This window comes from Aspergillus affinis, assembly GCF_023601865.1.
Source record: "Aspergillus affinis strain CMG 70 chromosome Unknown NODE_82_length_168771_cov_87_400459, whole genome shotgun sequence".
NCBI classification, from domain to species: Eukaryota; Fungi; Ascomycota; class Eurotiomycetes; order Eurotiales; family Aspergillaceae; genus Aspergillus; species Aspergillus affinis.
In genome coordinates, this window is record NW_026515863.1 from 57147 (window position 1) to 75801 (window position 18655).

Genomic DNA, 18655 nt, shown 5'->3' on the forward strand with positions numbered 1-18655 from the left:
AAGTCTTTCTTCTGCTGGATTGGTCAAGAAGATCAACAAAGCTGATGGATCTAGAACATTGATAGGCCTTCATGCTTCGCCTAGATACTATCTCAACTACCTAGAATGCGCTATGAAGATCCAAATGAATAGTCTGGAGCTTTGTTTCCAGCAGCAAACAGGAAGGAAATATTGGGTCGCTCGTTATCTCCCGTTTGTAGTTGGGTTTGTCTTGATTGCCTACTGGCCCTGAAGGAATCAGGTACCAGCATCAAGCAGGGAAAACTTCCAGTCACAGTACAAATTTTCTCCCCTGACAAATACAGGGCATAGCTTGCATTTCTTTCAGTTGGAGGGCAGAATGTTTGCTCTATGTGCCTTCTAACCGCTGTACTATATCAAACGGATACTTGATATCTACTCAATCCTATAGATCTGGCAGTATGTACCAAACAGTATAGACAAACTACAGAGATACACACCCCTCCAAATTTCTCATCCAAGCCCAAGACAATGAAAAGAGTCACGTAGCGCAAGTAAAGGCAGCGGCGCAATCAATTCACTGGTAGACGTCCCAGGACCCGCATCATGTTCGGTTCACCCATTGCATCGTCAGCCCAACCACCACTGCACTAGGCGAAACGTTCCATTTCTTCTGTCCTAGTGCCTTTCCTCTGTTCCCCCCTCCATTTCCCACTTTTTTTCTTCTCCCCCTCCTCCTTCTCACCTTACCCCTTCTCACCGCTTTCCTTTTGTTTACACCTTCTCACCACCATCCACTCCACGTGATCCATACGTGCCCTATCTTGATATCTTTATCATTTGGACTGTTGGATGCGTGCAATCTACTTCTTTGTCTACTTTCTTATGTATCCTTCTTTTTGGGTCTGTTTTGGCTTGGAAAAACAGGAGAAACGTACTCTCAAAACAGTCCACATGATCCTGACGTGTCCTATCCTGACTCTCTTCACATCTTCACATCTCCCTACCTTTCTCTCGTTGAACGTGTCCAGACAATCCTATTGATTGGTCTCTTTGTGTATTCTTTTTTGGGTTTTCTTTGGATCTCTTTCTGGCCAGGAACAGAGATCTTGTCAGCTCCAGTGATTTGGATGTGTCTTGTCTCATTCCCATTCTGTTTCTCACGCCTTCACGTTGCTTCGCTTCTACGAGTTGTTTGTCTAGGACGTGTCTTTCTTCAGAAATACTAGGCTCTGGTTCTTTCTTTTCCATTATTTCATTTTTCTTTTTGGCTTCTGGCTCTTGTTGGGAAAGACTGAAGAAAGAGCTCATCTACTGCACGTGATCCGCTCATACCCTATCTCACATCTCTTCACATCTTCACATTCGCAATCTGCGTGTCTTTGAGCGTGTCAAAGTGAGAAGACTGTCTTTCAAATCTTTGTGTTCTCTTCCTTGGACTTCTTTCAAGCCAGGTAGTGAGAAACCTCATTCACTCCACGTGACACCATCATACCCTATCTCATACCCATCACAACTTCATCCTTTGTATCATCGAGCAGGGTTAAGAAAGTCAGCTTGACTGTCTCTTGTCTTCTGTCTACAACCTTCTACATTATACACATATCAGTCGAACTGATAGTCTGTATCCCGCACTTGTCTTGAGAGAAAGACACCTGAAAAAATCTTCCACATACCCCAACCCCAATCCCAATCCTTCACCCCCAATCTTCAAGAAAGCAAGAAGAAGCTCCTCAAAGATGCCTCCCAGAAAAAGAAGATCCACCGCCACCCTCGCCGGCGACAACAAACGTCCCCGTCTTGACAGAAAAGGCTGGCCCAAGACCCAATCCGAGTGCGAGTTCTACGGTTTCCGCAATCCCGTTGAATACGACGCCGACGTGGACGAGAACATCCCCGAGCTGGTGCGCAGTCGGCCATACGATGGCAAGAAGCACTACAAGGCGCGCTTGGCAGAGGGGCTTCCCCCGATGCATGATCTAGAGGAGATCTATCAGTCGATCACAAGCAAAGCGCTAGAGCTGGGCTTTGAGAAAGTGCTAGAGCACCTTGGAGGTAGGCCGTTGCGGGTGGCGACGGTATGTTCGGGGACGGAGAGTCCGTTGTTGGCGTTGGAGATGGTTAAGGCTCGTAAGTTCTTTCTCCTTTCCTCATTCTGTCCTTTTCCTTGTTCTTGTTCTTGTTCTTCTGGGTGATTTGAAGAAAGAGGGAGGAGACAAATGGAGGGAGGCATTCCTTGACCGACCGACTGACTGATTGAAATGACAGAATTGAAAAAACATTTTGGCATGACATTGCAGTTTCGACATCTCTTCAGTGCTGAGATCGTGCCGTTCAAGCAGGCGTACATCGAGCGCAACTTTCACCCTCGCCGTGTGTTTCGGGATGTGAATGAGCTGAAAGATCGAGTGGCGTAAGTTATCTTGTTTCCTGACTACCGGTTTCAGAACGTTTTGTTGAGAAAATTTTCATTTTCATTGCCATTTGTTTTTGGTTATTTTCTATTTTAATTGTTTTTTTGTTTTCTCATTTCACTTATCTTTGACAGAAACCCCCAACTAACACTGACATTTTTTATGAAACAGAAAAACCGCGTACGGGTCTCTGGAAAAGGTCCCCAAGAACGTGGACCTCCTGGTGGCAGGCTTCTCCTGCGTTGACTTCTCCGGTCTTAACAACAACCGGAAGACGCTCGACGACAAGGGGGAGTCCGGAGGAACGTTCTGGGCGATCGTCCGCCACGCAATGGTCTACCGCCCCCGGATGATCATCCTGGAGAACGTCAGCTCGGCACCCTGGAAGACGATCAGTCAGGAGCTCGCGGATATTGACTACCTGGGGATTCATGTGCCCGTGGACACCAAGGCCTACTACCTGCCTCAGACCCGCGAGAGAGGGTACATGCTATGCCTTGACATGAGGCGGATGAAGGTTCAGGGCCTTACCGACCAAGAAGTCATCAAAGGATGGCCCGAACTCGTTCAAAGCTTTCGGCGTCCGGCCAGCTCCCCCATGGGTATGTTCACATTGTCCGCAGACAACAAGCAGCTGGAACAGATCGAGAAGGACATGGCGGCCCATCAAGCGGCGGCGACCACGCGCTCAAATGTGGGCTGGGCGAGGTATCAGCTTCGCCACCACTATTATCGCATGGACAATGACCTTGGCCACAAGCGTCCCGTGACCAGGTCCCAGGATAACGGTGCCCGACAGATGCTCGACTTTTGCTGGAAGAGATTCTGTGCGGTCGTTCCAGAGAGGGTGGCTGAGACCATCGACTGCAATTTCCTTCGAAAGCTCCAGGGTGATGGTTACGACATGAGCTATAAAGAGTAAGTTGAATCCCTCTCTCCATGTAGGTTTCATGCCATACTAACGCATCTTTCAGGCGATGTTTGGAGCTCTCTCAGGGAATCGAGCGGGATATCGACAGTCGGGCTTATGGCGTCATTGGCTGTGTCACTCCCAGTGGCATTCCTTATCTCACCACAAGAGGAGGCCCCCTGTGCGGCATCGAGGCTCTCAGCCTACAAGGATTGCCTGTTAGCAAGCTCATCTTAACACGGGAGTCGCAGCGTGACCTACAGGATCTGGCAGGAAACGCAATGAGTTCGACTGTCGTCTGCGCTGCGATGCTCGCCGGTCTGATTATCGGCCATGCAGTCTTCGAGAAAGGTAAACGCCCCTCTTCGCCCAGATGCAGCACCTCCAAGGCCAAGAGCATCACTTTCAAGGAAGCCGTTCCGTTGGCCCCCAGCAATCCCGATGCGCCTCGTTCGGATGACGTCTCTGACATCGGCACACTTTTGGAAAGAGCCGCCCCCAGTGCCAGGTACTGTATTTGTGAGAAGCAATCGACAGTCCGTCAGGACATCCTCAGATGTACACTGTGTGGGCACACTGCGTGCGCAAGCTGTGCTGGCAATCCAAGCCATTCATACACCCCCCTGCAAGTGATGAGAAACCCACCTGCGGACTTCGTGACGGATCTTAGAAAGATCATCCCCAACAGACTGGCTGTGTCCGGTATAACCGCGGAGAGCTACAGTAGCCTCAAAAATGACACCTCGGTGATTTGTCCTTCCGTCATCTGGGAAGACTACATAGCCGCTGTGATTCAAACGGTGGGTGACGAGCTCCACTTCTCAGACATCACACGGGGAACAGCTTGGGTGGTCACTTACGTGGGTGAACATTCGACCCTCAACCTTGTCATTAACCCGGCAAGCGGGGTCGAATGGCGTCTATTTGCCAAGGCCCTCGAAACCGAGCCCGCGCGTTCAGTGAACCGGGAGATTCTTGCGAAGCCAATTGCGCGGATGCGGGTCACGTCAAACTCCATGTTTGAAGGTACCTGGCAGGTTTGTGCCCCGCTGAGCTCAAGCTTGGATCTCATCTTTGAACCGGCGGGCGAGCAAGTGCCGACTTATGAGGCAATTTGCGGCCTGCAGGGAGAAGGAGTCCCATCATCGAAAGTGTGGTCCCAGGTCGTCATCCAAGGCTCCGATGAGGACACAAGCAGCCTCGAGGTCGATTTCCGAGGGACATACAAGCTTTTGCCTGAGTGTGGCACGGCGAGTGCATCTCTTCACAAAAAGGAGGCCAGCGAGGGCAAGCCAGCGGTATATCTCTTCCTGGATCCGACAAAGCTGGGCGAGCCAAAGTACGACTCATTCGTCTTCGCCTTGGAGCATGCACGAGATCCTAGCTATGCACCGCGGTTAACTATTGCCGAAGTGACTCACACTTGGCGTCCGAGCAGACAGCCCAAAACTCACCAGGAGTCTGTCCGTACCTATCATCGCAGATGGGCCGATGTCAAAACGATCTACTTGCAGCCCTACTCCTCCGATGCCCCTATCACCTTCCAAAGCCTCGAGCCGGGGCACACTATCTCGATCGATCACACTGGCTGCAGAACGGAGAATATCACCTTGTTATCATTGTCAGCACCAGTGGACACTATTGGCTCGTTTGGGGGCGTAGGAGCGTGGGAAGTCATCAATCCTTTGGACTCACCGGCTGAGTTGAGGGATCTCGCTTGGTTGCTGCTCAGAGCCACCACCTCTACCGGCTATGAACAGTGGAACCGGATCATGGAAATGCAGGCATTGAGTAGGGATGGCAAATTTTCTGGATGTACTGTTTGCACTCCCCAGAAGCCAGCGATGGTCTGGAGCTGCAATAAACGGGGTCTCATCAAAGCCTGCGAGGATCCTCAGGACGCTGCTCTATACGAGAGGCAGCTCAAGTCGAAGCCAGTCCCTTTCTTGGTGTTCCGCCGGGTGGACGAGAACGATTTTGGAAACTTGCGAATTACCCTCAATGTCCAGACTCTCCTACACCAGGCGTACAACAAATTTCTTGGCTCAAGCACCGTTGACGGTGTCTCTTTTCTTTGGCGCTTGGTTCCTAACGCACACGAAACGAGAAATTTGGCATTCTCAAAGTTTGAGCTCGGTAACAACGACGCAGACCCCCCATCCATCCAGCCCCCCAATTTTAAGCTCACGCTGCGGCCAGAACAGCTTCGGTCTTTACATTGGATGATCAAGCAGGAGTCTGACGAGATCGAGCCTTTCGTTGAAGAGGAGGTGGAGGAAGCCCTACTCCCTGAACTGACGTGGCGGGCGGAGGCGAAAGTGAGCGCTCCCAGGACGATCCGTGGCGGTCTTGTCGCAGATGACGTTGGTTACGGGAAGACGGCCATCATTCTTGGATTGATCGATGCGCAATCCAGACGGGACAATGCGCCCAGACCTGCACTGACAAACGGCTTCATCCCAAGCAAGGCGACCCTCATTCTGACTCCTCGCACGATCTTCACACAATGGATGCTCGAGATCACCAAGTTCCTTGGGGCGAAATATAAAGTCCTTGGTTTCAGTAAGAGCACTGACCTCGACGAGGTAACGATTCGCGAGATTCAAGAGGCGGACATTGTCTTAATCGCCTGGGAAGTTTTCGGTGATCAGAAATATTACCGGAAAATGCAAATGTTTACCGGTATGCAACGGGTGCCCCAGCCAGAAGGTCGCAATTTCGTAGACTGGTTTTCCGAGGCCCATCAGGCCCTCACCGGACAGGTTGACACCCTCATGAACAAAGGCCCCTCTGCATTCCTCGACTCCTTGCAGGCCAGACGCCAGAAGTGGAAAAATGCCACGGCGAATTTTACCTACACCCCATCCAAGCGACTGAGAGGAAGGCATTATGCGGAAGCCAATGCAGATCAACCTCGCGATGCAGGAATTGACATCGAATACGCAGCCTTATCTGCCAACGAGGAGTCAGACACTGATGACGAAAGAGATCCCGCCACCCTCCGGTCCAAGATATCCGAACTCGTTAAACTCCAACCACTGAGAACATTTGCTCCTCCAAAGAGGAAGAAGAAAGGAGAGACGGGGGAGCAGGACGTGGAAGGAGATGCAGTGAACGAGGAGGCAAATGAAGAAGCTGCTACGGTCGAATCAGATCGCGATGACACCGAATATGAGGACATCGATGCTCCCTCAGGCCAGAAGTCTGCCCCCTCGAGCCGTGATGCCAGCTCAAACCACGAAGTTCTTGCCAGAAGAAATAAGAAAGACAAGACCACCAAGCAGGGCCAAAACTTGTTCTGGAGTGACAGAGAAGGGTTCGGCATAGACAGAAAGACAAAGGATCGAGATTGGGACACAACGAAAAACCTGACGATCCATGCTTTCTCGTTTGAACGTCTAGTGATCGATGAGTTCACATATGTGAAAGTTGAACCCAAGCCCATCGCAGCTCTACAAGCTCACGCGCGATGGGTGCTCTCCGGGACGCCGCCCTTGAATAACTTCGCCGATGTGAACACGATTGCGCCGCTTTTGGGGATCCACCTCGGTGTCGACGATGATGACGTGAAGACACATAATAAGCTTCGAAAATTGAAAAAGAAAATTCAGTCCGACGCGGAGATCTTCCAAGCTTACCGAGCCCCCCGAAGCGAGACATGGCACCGAAATCGACATGAACATGCCCAGACGTTCCTCGACCGCTTTGCCCGCAAGAATGTTCCTAAGATCGGCGAAATCCCGCTCACGGAGCATTATATCCTCGTTACTCTATTGCCAGCAGAGACAGCAATCTATTATGAGCTTCATAGGCAACTTTTGGGGTTGGAGGAGCAGGTCATTCGCGGCAGCCGGAGTAAAATCGGCGGCGAACGGACAAAGCAAATTGACGAGGTCATTAGCAGTAGCAACTCAGCCGACGAGGCACTGCTCAAGCGCTGTACAACTCTTGCTCTCAGCAACCAGTGGAAGAACGAAAAGCCGGAGGTCACCACCTGCAAGTCTCTCATTGAGACGCGCCGGGGCCAAATCGCCGATGCCAAGGAGATGTTCACTAGGGAAGTCAAGTTAGCCACTTGGCTGCGGGGAAAGGCTGACAAGAACGAACCTCATTTCCCGAAATTCAACGAGAGTGTGAAGGGAGATGGCTTTGGTGACAATGCGGTGACAGCCGAAGCCGAAGCCGTTATCCAAAAGGCTTCTCTTGATCAGACGGAAGATGATTGGCAATTCTTCTTTTTAGAGCCCAAGCAAAGGACCGGCAAAGCAGCGGCAGGAGAGACACGTGAGAGCGCAGATGGAGGTACGCCAACGAATCAGAAAAAGGAGGACAAACTGCCTGCGCTGCCGGTAAGGCCAGAGAAGAAAGATGATATCGACGCAGTGCTGAGAAGAACCGTGGCAAACATGCGCAGTTATCTTGCAGAGTGGGTTATGCGAATAAGGGCCCTCAGATTCCTGGAAGCCATGCATCGCGTGCAAGCGAAGCTGGAGTTGAATTGCGACAAGTGCGATCAGAGGGACCTCAGTCCAAGTAAAATCATCATCCTCGATTCATGTGGCCATTCGATCTGTTCCACCTGTGCTGTGCAATTCAAGACCAGCGAAGAGTGTGTGCTCTCCACCTGCGACGGCGTAGCCAAGAAGGAGAATTTCGTAGACGCATCAGAGCTTGGCGGCAACGAGAAGGATGTCAGCGCACGATACGGAGGGAGCAAGATGGACAAACTGATTGAGGTCATCGAAAACATACCGGAAGGCGAGAAAGCGTTGTTATTTATTCAGTTTGAAGAGCTCATGAAAGCGGCCTCAAAGGCCCTCACTCTCGCCCAGATCGAGCACACCGCAATCTTCGCCGACGATAAGGCGTCCACGAAGCAGCTAGAAAGGTATCTGACAGAGGGATTCAGAGACAATCGCGTTTTAATGTTAATGTTAGGGAACGAAATGGCGGCGGGCCTGTAAGTCAAACCCAGCGGTTTCCGATCCATTATGCTCTGCAAGCATGGCTGACGTCTGAATTAGGAACCTCCAAGAGGCCAATCACATCGTATTCCTCTCCCCAATGCTTGCAGAGACTCAGTACGATTATGAGTCAACAATGATCCAGGCAGCAGGACGGGCCCGGCGGTACGGACAGACGAAACACGTCCACGTGTATCACATTCTGGCCAAACGGACTGTGGACGTGTCCGTCTTTAAGTACCGCCGGGGCTCCGTCCTGCGACAGGGGTGAGAGGGGTACAGTGTGACTCTTGGGGGGGAGGGGGCAAACAATGAAGACCGTACGCTCAGGAGTAAGGAAGGTGGGGGGGAAAGAGATGAGATGAAGTTTGAGAGTTCAGTAGGGGAAGTGAGAAGAGGAAGAGGAAGAAGAGGAAGTCTTAACTTGAGGCTGGGCCCCGAGCACATGACCAAGGAAAAGGTGGAAGTTCTCGCTGAGGAAAGAACTCAGCTGGAAAGTCACGGTGAGACTCGAAAACACATGGATTTATTGGATGCTGCTAAACTAACTCTTCAATAATGGCAGGTCGCGAGAACCGCCCACCATGATCTGAGATTTTTGGCCTTCCTTCGAGGAACAAAAAAAAAATGAGGAACAACGTACTGTACAATAATTGACGCCTGGAGGTCCCTGTTCGTTACTACCAACCAGGATAAAAAATGAAAATGAATATGAAACTGAAAACTAGACAATCACAAGACATCAAGCCAAAGACAAAACTCCCTTCGCTTGAATTATGAATTATCTGGAATTTATTGCTGCTGATCCAAAGCACCGTCCTTTCGCATCATCGTCTCGGGGTCCCACACGGGCTCCCGCAGGTTCGTGAGTCCAATGCTGTTCTCACAGCTCTCTCGGCCGCTCAGAGGTCCGGGGGCAGGCACCTTGACGGGGTTTCCGGCCTCGGTGGCAGTCGTGGAGTCCTTCAGCGCGGTAAGCAGGGTCTTGATCGACTCGGGAGTCAGGTCCTCGTAGTAGTCATCGTTAATCTGGACCATAGGAGCGTTGACACAGGCACCCAGACATTCGACCTCAACGAAAGTGAAGAGGCCGTCTTCAGTGGTGTGTCCGGGCGTAATGCCAAGGTGCTCCGTGATAGCCTTGACGATCTTGTCACTACCGCAGCCACCCAGCTGGCACGGCGTCTGAGAAGGGATCGGGTCAGTATGTGTCACAACCCCATTGTCGAGCGGAGGGAGTATGGAAGATATCATACCGTTGTGCAGAGCTGGACAAAGTACTTGCCCACGGGCTCCCGGTTGTACATGGTATAGAAGGTTGCGACTTCGTAAACCCGCATGGGGGGCATCTCCAGGAGGCGGGCGACCTCGTTCATGACGCTGATGCTGGTGAAGCCGTGCTGGCGCTGACCGAGGTCCAGCAGAGGCATGACGGCGGCCTTCTTGTACTGGGGGGGATAGCGCTTGAGGATCTCATCGGCGAGTCTGAGGTTCTGCTCGGAGAACTGGAAGGGGATGGTCGGGTTGTTGGTGGGCTTGTTGCGGTGCTAATAGGGATGACCGGTCAGCAAAACATCGATCAGGTCGATAATCCGTCGCATTGGAATCAATTGAGCCGACCGAACGGATCCGTGATATCCGCGACAGCTCAGCCCTCCTGGACGGGCTCGTGCACAATTCTCAACGTACCACGGCAAGGGAGTCGCTCAATCGTTGCGGACCAGCCGAGAAGGGTCTGCATTGGGACTTGGGGACGGACTGGAGCAATTGACGACCGACCCGCGGGACGACGGGGAAGAATTTGGAAGCCATTGCTGGCGGCGGAGGGGAGGATGGCGAGTGGGAGAGGAGGGGGACGATGAAGATGAAGACGAAGATGAAGCGATGAGATCGACTTTCCACTCGGAGTCGAAGAGGCGTTTTGCGGGTTGCTGCCTGGGGCCAATCAGGGGCGACAGATTACTCCCGCCTTCTGCGCCAATGACCGCTACAGGGCAGTTCCACTTCTCTTCCATCATCACTTCTCTCATCAACTGCATTCAAGTTACGAAGTCTTTTTATCATCAGAATGGCCGATTTACTCTGGTTTCATATTCCTACACATTCTCCATCTTATAAACCTCATACGCCACCTCCTCGTACGGATGCGCCTGGACCAACGCCTCCACCGCATGCAACATAATTGACCGTCCCAAACACATCACCTCGACCTTCATCTCCTCCACATACTCCAACGTTCCCACCGCCCCAATCGCCGGGTTCGCGCCTCCCGCTGGCATGAACTGTCCCTGTCCGGGCATCTGGAAGCAACACTTGATATATTTACCTCCCGGGAAGGTGCCGGCGCCCGTTGCGAACACGGCGTCCTTGACGGTATCGAGATGCGAGTGGGGCACGAAGAAGACCAGCTTGTAGCGGTCGGGGATTGCGTCTGATGACATGGCTCTTGTTTGTAGGTGTAGATGTCGATGTAGACGAGTAGTATTGGAGATGATGAGTCCTTTGGTAGGTCTCGAAATGCGAGTGGCCGGTGTGGAAGGTAGGAGGGGGATGCGTAGACCCGATTGCGAGAGCGATGCTGGGGCGTGAAGGAACCGGTTCCTGGCGTTACGAGAGGGCTTCGAGATGGCTTTGCAACCAGTAGAGAAGGTTACGCTGGTCAAGGAGCGTGCTTGCATCGTCGAGCTTTGAGAGGTGAAGATGACGTCGTGACACTCGAGCTAGGCTTGTTTGCGTGGGTGGTGGTTAGTAATCCGTGGGGCTCTAACTAGTTAACTACTATGGAGTACATCGAGCATGTCTGCTTACCTCCTGTAAGCGCCTGAATGAAATGTGATGATAGCGGGCCCTGTGCTGTATACCTAGCGGCCTGGTATATAGAGAAAGCCTACCTCTCTTAGTTTTTCGCAGCAATTGAGTGCTGGTGGCAGCCTGAAGCTGTGGCTGTACTTTACTTCCAGGGGATATGGTATATAATTATGACGGAGCAGGTTGCTGGTCTCTTACACCTCTACAGTCCCTGGTACAAAGTAAAACAGTCATTGCATTTCATTAATCATCCCCTAGGTATTCCACCTCATACAGCCACAGCCCCATGCTTCTTAACGTGAGCATCGATATGACCCAACAACTCCGCCTTCCTCTGCTCATCAATCCAACTCTCACTGACACTATTCTGCGCAATCACCTTCCACTCGTCCACCGAGAGCTGATGTGCCTCCTGCACAGCACAGTAGTTATCCAGAATATACCCCCCAAAGTAAGCCGGATCGTCACTGTTAATCGAGAACTTGACGCCCGCCTCCAGGAACGTCCGAATCGGCACCTCCGCAACGGACTTGACGCACCGCAACTGCACATTCGAGATCGGACACACGGTCAACATGACGCCGTCGCGGGCCACGCGGTCCATCAGCACGGGGTCCTCGACGAGACGAATCCCGTGGTCAATCCGTCTAGCACCCAACTCCAACGCCGTGCTGATGTACGACGCGTCGCCTTCCTCGCCCGCGTGCGCCGTCAACCGGATCCCCCGCTCCGAGGCAGCGCCGTACAGAGACCGGAACATGTCCTTCGGGGGCCCGACCTCCGTCGAGGACCATCCCAGGCCATGGACGAGGTCAGTGTCAAAGGACTGGTGCGCCAGAGCCTCCTCGTAGACCGAGGCAGCCGACTCAACGGAGAGATGGCGCACAAAGCAGAGGATAAGACGCGTGGAGATGCCAAGTTCCTGCTCGGCGCGCTTACACCCCGCCACGAAGCCCGCGACGATAGTAGCGTAGGGAATCTGGCGATCGCGATGCACCTGGGGGTCGAAGAAGACTTCGGCGTGATGGACCCCGTCGGCGTGGGCTTTTTGGAAATAGGCCCAGGCGAGATCAGCGAAGTCGGACTCGTGTTGGAGCACCGACATGCCTGTGAAGTAGAAGCCGAGGAAGTCGTCCAGCGACGTGAAGTGGCCGTAGCGCTGCGTCAGGGTCGCTACGGACTCGTAGGCTGGGTCCTGGGGCAGCTGCACGCCGTTTTTCGCGGCAAGTTGGAAGATTAACTCCGGGGTGAGGCAGCCTTCCAAATGAACGTGGTGTTCACATTTGGGGAGACCGTGGAGGAAGTCGTGCAGGTCGGATTGACACATCGTGCTGAGAAACGAGTGTAAGGGGAGACAAATAAACCCAATGGAATAAAATGGGGGTATGTAAAAAACGATTGGAAAATATCCCGGATACAATGAGCGACAGTGAACAAGAAGAAGAAAAGCACCGAACCCTTTTTGAAAGATTTCTAGAAGCAACAGGTTTACAAGGCAATCCAATAAACACCCCCATCGAAGCACGCCGGCCTTAAAGGCTTAAAATTTAGACTGCAGAAGAAGCAACGACCCACTCCGATACTCTCTCCATAATCTGATAAGCCGATGGCCTTCGGGGACTTCCGACGGAGAACGGAGAAGATGTTATCTACTTATGAATCATCATGATAATCACAATATTGACAATATAATAATATAACTAAATGTAAGAATTCTATCCGATAGCAAGCTCATTAACCATAAATCTGAAACAACTCCTTCTACTCCCTCTATATCAGAATTCACTTCATACCCGGAGTTCGGCTCCGGCAGCCTTGCGCAGTCGGTTCATGACCGCAGCGGCCAGATCACCGCTCTGATCCGAGATTCCCTCTACGTAGATGACATCGACCTCCATTTCATCCATCGCCCGCAGTGCAGAGAACAGTTGGCGCGCGATCGTCTCGACATCCGTGCCCAGGTGGCAGTCAAACGTCTCCTTGGCGGCAAGACACCCGTTAATCCGGTCGTTCACGGGGGCCGAGAATCCCACCAGATTATCAACCAGGGAAGGGATGGGCTTCAGCGTCTTCTTGATCGCCTCGTCCGACAGTAATCCCAGCCCCTGCTTCCAGTTGCGGGTCCGTAGGATGCCAATCATATGTGCACCGATCGCGGTATCTTCCAAGTCCTTGCGGATATGCTTGGATACGGCCTTCTCGTCCGAGTCCGGCTCGAAGAGCACCACACGCGCCTTGGGCGAATAGTGTCGGTACTTCATGCCAGGCGCCCGAGGAACTTCCTTGACCTCCAGACTCCCGTCGTTGTAGCCGATCTGCACATTCTCCCACCCAGCACACGTCCGGAGCTCCTCGATGCCGATCCCACCCGGTCTCAGGATCGCAGGTGGTTCCGACAGCCCGTCCACCACCGTACTTTCCACCCCGACTCCACAAGCACCGCCATCCAGGATCAGCTCAATTCGACCCTCCAGGTCATGACACACATGCTCCGCACTAGTCGGGGAGGGTTTCGTAGACGCATTAGCCGACGGCGCGGCCAGCGGCCTGTCCGTAACGTGGATCAGCAGCCTTGCCAGCGGCGACGAGGGCATGCGTACGCCAAACGTCGTCAGGTGCGAGGTGACTTCCTTCGCGAGCGGCGAGCCCGACGGGTTCGACAACAGAATGGTCAACGGACCCGGCCAGAACCGGTCGATCAGGGCATGGTAGATGGCGGGGATCGAGTTCTTCGCGGTCATAGTCAAGCGCGTCGGGCTCGACTGCACGGGGTTGAGCACGCGCTCCAGCATCTCCAATGAGTCCACGTGGATAATCAAAGGGTTGTCCGAGGGCCTCTGCTTCGCCCGGTAGATCCCCTGCACTGCATCGCTGCGGGTCGCGTCCGCGCCGAGTCCGTATACCGTCTCCGTGGGGAAAGCCACGGGGATGTCGCTCGTTCGCAGAAGATTCGCGGCCTCTTCGATCGCGGCGGCCTCGGGTGTTTTGCCGTCGTGCTCGCTGTCCCACCATTCGGCCAATGACTTGTTTCCGGGTCCCTCCTGGTTCAGTCGACGGACCGACAGAATCCGAGTCGTCTTCTTGGGCGCCATCGTGCGGGCAAAGGTCGTAAAAACCCGAGTAAAGCTGTGCGGACGGCCGCCAGCGACAAGGCGAGAGAAGAGAGACACCAGCTTGACTGAAGAAATTATTGCTTTTCTTCAGGCTTCCCAGAAATTTCACGAGTCGCGAAAATGGCACTCAGGTCGTCTAGAACAGGCAGAGAAGCATGAAAATCGGTCGAGTCGCGCGGGGTTGAGTCAGGGCCGGATGCGAATATAAGGCTAAGTGGGGGGGGGCAAGAGGGCTGTTGGGTCACTGACGCCTTATGTGTTAGAGGAATTCTTGATTCGACGCCCGCCTCGTCCCACTTGGAAGAAAACTTACCCCAAACTCAGAGCATTGCGGCCTCAAAAGCAGAGTCGAGCGTTGGTCGGCGAAGAAACCGAAAATCTTCGCGATGACGTCGGGGATCATGACTAAGCGAGGCAAATGGTCCTGTTTGATGGCAACAAGTTTTTAGGACAGGCAAGGGTCTACCAGGATGGTGGAAGTGTTAAAACGGCGAGGGAAGGCTGGTGAGTGAGGAAATCATTTCCTGGTTCCTGTTTCATGTTTTGTTATGGAGGTCTACACATACATTTCCTAAATGGCTATCTCAACTTCCTCAATTCCTAAAGGGGAAATCCAAAGGAAAAGAAAATAGATATAGTTTAGATTCTTAAGCATAATACCCCAGACCTAATCGTCTATTTCTTCTTGCCCCCTTTGCCTCCTTTACTACCACCGCCGCCACCTTTGCTCTTCCCCTTTGCATCTCCACCTCCACCTCCACTGCCTCCGGTCATGATTCGTACTTTGCCAACAGGAATCGTGTTGATGATCTCCGTGTCTTTCCAGGTCTTGAGAAGTTCTCCTTCCCGAGTCCGAATCTTCTCTGCAATGACTCTGGGGATGCCTGCATCCTCAGCATGCTCCTTCTTGACCTTTCCAGTAGTTGTCTCGGAGATCCATCGGCCGAGAATCTCCTTGACGGCCTTCCCCTTCTTGACCGAACCCGGCTGTAGCTTAGTCTTGTACTTGTACCGACCAAGTGACGCCCACGGAGCGCACACAGCGATGGCTGCAAGGATCTCGTCGTCAGGGTGAGGCGTTCCCACCAGCGCCGGAATCCAGTCAAGATCCGCGGCCTCAGCAGCGGCCGTTTCCTCATCGTAGTCGTCCCCAGCGCCCTCCTCAAACATGGCTTGTCGTCGCTTTTCGGCCTCGGCGGCGCGATCGTGCTGGGCCTTGCGGCGCTTCTTCTGCGCCTCGACTTCTCGGTCCCGCTTCTCCTTGGCCTCGGCGGCCGCGGCGGCCTTTTCAGCCTTCGCCTTGTTAGCACCGAGAAGGCGCAGAGCCAATTCTCGCTCTTCGTCGTCCTGGTCGGCGTATTTGGCTGCGGCCTTCTTTGCCTTGGCCTTCTTACCTCGAGTCACCGGCTGTTTTTCTTTCTTGGGAATGGGCTCGGCTGACTCGATGGGCTTGCCTTGTCGCAGTTGGCGCCGTTCCCGGGCAGAGAGGTGCTTCGTATCTTGAGACCTTCCGCCATTGAAGGCTTCCAGGTTTTCTGTGGGTGCTTCTTCTCTCTCCTCTTCTCCCTCTCCTTTCTCCGCGATGTCATCAAGATCTTCTGTTACTTTCAGGTCATTATCGTCATCCAGCTCGGCACCTTCAGCATCCTCCGCAATGTTCTCGACAGGAGATTCAGACGGGCCTCGCTGTAGCGGGTTCCGAGCAGGCACACTGTCATTGTGTTCGGGTTCGTCGTCCTCTTCAGAACTTTGATCGTCTTCTGGTTCTTTCTCCAGCTCGTTTGAGGTTTCGGAGGGTTTAACCTCCTCTTCTGCATGTTGCGTCTGCTCTGTCTGCTGGGCTTCCTCTGCTGCCTGGGTCTCCCCATTTTCACCGGCGGCCAATTCGGCAGAAGCAGTCTCATCAAAAATGGCTAATTTGTGGTTCCGAAGACTCTCTTTGCTGACCTGGAACATGACCGCAAAGCCTAGTACAAGCTGGGATGGCGCAAGGAAGTTCTTCTCTCCCTTCACCAAGAATTCACCCGTCGGGAGCAGACCGCCAGCTTCAGCGGTCTTAGTGACTTGGCTCGCATGGGCCCAGTATGCAGACATGACAGCTTTGGATTCCCAAGCATTGGACGTGGCAACACAGAGGTTTCCCGCTTGGGACAGAGTGCTGGGTGGAATGGGAGAGTTCGAGGCAGTCGATCTGTTCTTGACGATCATGGGCCTGGCACCGTCGAGGTCGGCGTTGACGAAGATATCGCCTTTCTTCAGATGGCGGCGGTAGAGAATCTCGCTCTGCATGGCATCGCGCCCACTATTTTAATCATTAGACAGGAACCTTTCCGGTACAGTAAAACTAGAACTTACCCCAAGACCAGGTATCCCTCGGATGAAATGAAGAAGAGGAACTTCTCAAACCAGAAGGGCTTTCGGGCCATATGCAGGACCTGTTTCTCCTGCTTGAGACCCTTCTTGAGGTCCTGGTTAACCTTCTTCTCATGGCTCTTCAAAGCCTTCTCCGATGACTGCGTCGTCCTCTGTTCTTTCACCGCGGCCATTTTCTTCTGGTCATAGTACTGCGTGGCATTTGCCCACGGCGAAAGACCGAGGTCAATGTCAATGGTCAGGTGTTCCGGTGTAGAGCGTGCAGTCTGGGCCTCTGCGTCTTCCTCGTCCGATTCGGACTCGTCGCTGGAGAAGAGTCCGTTTTCTTCCTCCTGTTCCTCTCCGGATTCCCCCAAGAGCAAGGTAATTGTATTCTCGTGCAACTTCAAGGGCAACTTGATGATTTGCGCGACGGGGTTGCCTCGGCCCTGTTCCATCTCGATCAAGCGTGCGATTTCCACCCAGTCCATACCCTGTGCAATCAAGCCATTTACGGCATCCATCGCCTCTTGAACCCGGTAGACATTGTCCTCGATGGCACCTGCTTTGCGAATATGCAGTTCCTGCGTGTTCTTCAGCGCACCGATTCGTTTCTCGTGCTCCTGTCGCACTGCCTCAAGCTTTCGTCTCGCCGTTTCTTCGCGTTCCGTAAGCCGCGACTCCAGTTTCTGCGTCTCAATCGAAGAGAAGTACTCGTCCACCGTCGCATTCAGCGACGGGAATTCCAGAATGGTCACACCCGGCTTCTTCTCGAACTGCCGGGGCTTGAAAGGATGGAAGTCCTCGTACAGCAAACTCGGCTTGTCCGAAGGCGTCTCACCTTCCCCGGTCCCCTGTTGTGTCTTCGATCGCGTATCCGGCTGAGCAACAATATATCCCGGATGATTCTGCTGCGTCGACAGCCGGGCCGTCTCGCCCTCCGCTTCCCTCAACACGGCCTCCACCTTCCGCAGCAGGTCCTCATCCTGCAAGACCTGGTCCAGCGGCGTCGCGGGGTCCATCTCCCTTACGGCAAACGCATGATCCAGCAAGAGCGGCGGATACTCAGGGAAACCCTGCGACAGAGCCTTCCGCAGCACGTCGGCGTTCTTCTTCTTCGACTTCTTCGGCGCCCCGTCCTCGCGCGCAAACAGCGCCTTCGCTTTCTCCACCGTGTCGCGGATCCGGTCCATCGTGATCGGCGGCACGCCGTTGTAATTCTGCTTGTTTGTCACCGTGTACTTCAGACCGACGCGGGCCTCCTCGCCCTCAGTGGCCGAGACCTGGCGGAAGACAGCGAGCATGTTATACTCGCGATCGGTGACGATGATGTTCCCGCCGGCGAAAAACTCGAGGAACATGTGGTAGGTGTCATCGCTGAAGGAGATGTCGATGACCCGGTCCGTGCCGATCTGCTTGATGGAGGTGATGCGACGGGTTTTGAGGAATTTGCGCAGCCGCGATACGAACTGCGAGGGTGCCGTAGCGGTCGCTCGCGAGTACTGCGTCACATGGCATCGGAATCCGGAGTCGACGATGAATTGTTTGCGATGGTCGGGTTTGGCGAGCTTGAATAGGAAGATTCGCTACCGCTCTTCATTCAGCATCTTCTTACCGACTACAATGCGAAGACGGTGCTCGACTTACCGAGGATAGGTCGTAGATATTTGATACTCGCAGATTGACCAGCTCCGAGGCCAGTTCCTGGGAGATGACCTGGTGGTTGGTGCTGGTGAGTTTCCCACTATCACTTTTGCTTGTTCGCTCCAGGAACGAGAGGGTGGTAAGTAACAAACCTTGACGTCCAGGGACGAGAATCTCTGCTTCATCTTCTGATTTCTTGCGCGGAAGCTAGTCTAGAATAAAGATCCTGGCGGATGTGGAAGGGGAAGAAGATTTGACTCAGGCGATCTGACGGGGAGGTACCTGCGTGACGTATGCGGGGCAGATTTTCACCCATTGATCGTTCGCTGTTTTCCATCGCATTCGATTCCAATGCGAACTAGCCCACGCGGGGTGGAGAAGGTGTTTTCGAGGCATTAGTATTCATCATTTAGTCTGGTGAGATAGATGGAATCTTAATGCTCTATGGCTTTTCTTCTTTTCATTCCTTTTTGCAATTGGAATTATAGC

General features: G+C 53.2%; 5 protein-coding genes across 5 annotated transcripts; 1 reads left to right on the top strand and 4 right to left on the bottom strand.

Annotated features, from left to right (window-relative positions):
* Positions 1-1700: 1700 nt before the first annotated feature.
* Positions 1701-8520, top strand: KD926_010574 (putative SNF2 family helicase; the record flags this gene model as incomplete). Its single annotated transcript, XM_053102950.1, has 5 exons — positions 1701-2091; positions 2230-2374; positions 2547-3293; positions 3350-8245; positions 8310-8520. The coding sequence occupies 5 exons, from the start codon at positions 1701-1703 to the stop codon at positions 8518-8520; spliced, it is 6390 nt and encodes a 2129-aa protein (XP_052953611.1).
* Positions 8521-9041: 521 nt separating this feature from the next.
* On the bottom strand, positions 9042-10927 carry KD926_010575 (adenine deaminase; the record flags this gene model as incomplete). The annotated part of the gene is made up of 4 exons (XM_053102951.1): positions 9042-9434; positions 9506-9796; positions 9939-10184; positions 10370-10927. The coding sequence occupies 4 exons, from the start codon at positions 10925-10927 to the stop codon at positions 9042-9044; spliced, it is 1488 nt and encodes a 495-aa protein (XP_052953612.1).
* Positions 10928-11325: 398 nt separating this feature from the next.
* Positions 11326-12384, bottom strand: aah1 (adenosine deaminase; the record flags this gene model as incomplete). Its single annotated transcript, XM_053102952.1, has 1 exon — positions 11326-12384. The coding sequence occupies one exon, from the start codon at positions 12382-12384 to the stop codon at positions 11326-11328; it is 1059 nt and encodes a 352-aa protein (XP_052953613.1).
* A 460-nt stretch (positions 12385-12844) lies between these two features.
* On the bottom strand, positions 12845-14149 carry KD926_010577 (L-threonylcarbamoyladenylate synthase; the record flags this gene model as incomplete). Its single annotated transcript, XM_053102953.1, has 1 exon — positions 12845-14149. One exon carries the CDS (start codon positions 14147-14149, stop codon positions 12845-12847), a length of 1305 nt encoding a protein of 434 aa, XP_052953614.1.
* Positions 14150-14845: 696 nt separating this feature from the next.
* On the bottom strand, positions 14846-18351 carry KD926_010578 (putative DUF814 domain protein; the record flags this gene model as incomplete). Its single annotated transcript, XM_053102956.1, has 4 exons — positions 14846-16472; positions 16526-18108; positions 18170-18238; positions 18319-18351. The coding sequence occupies 4 exons, from the start codon at positions 18349-18351 to the stop codon at positions 14846-14848; spliced, it is 3312 nt and encodes a 1103-aa protein (XP_052953615.1).
* Between the last annotated feature and the right edge of the window lie 304 nt (positions 18352-18655).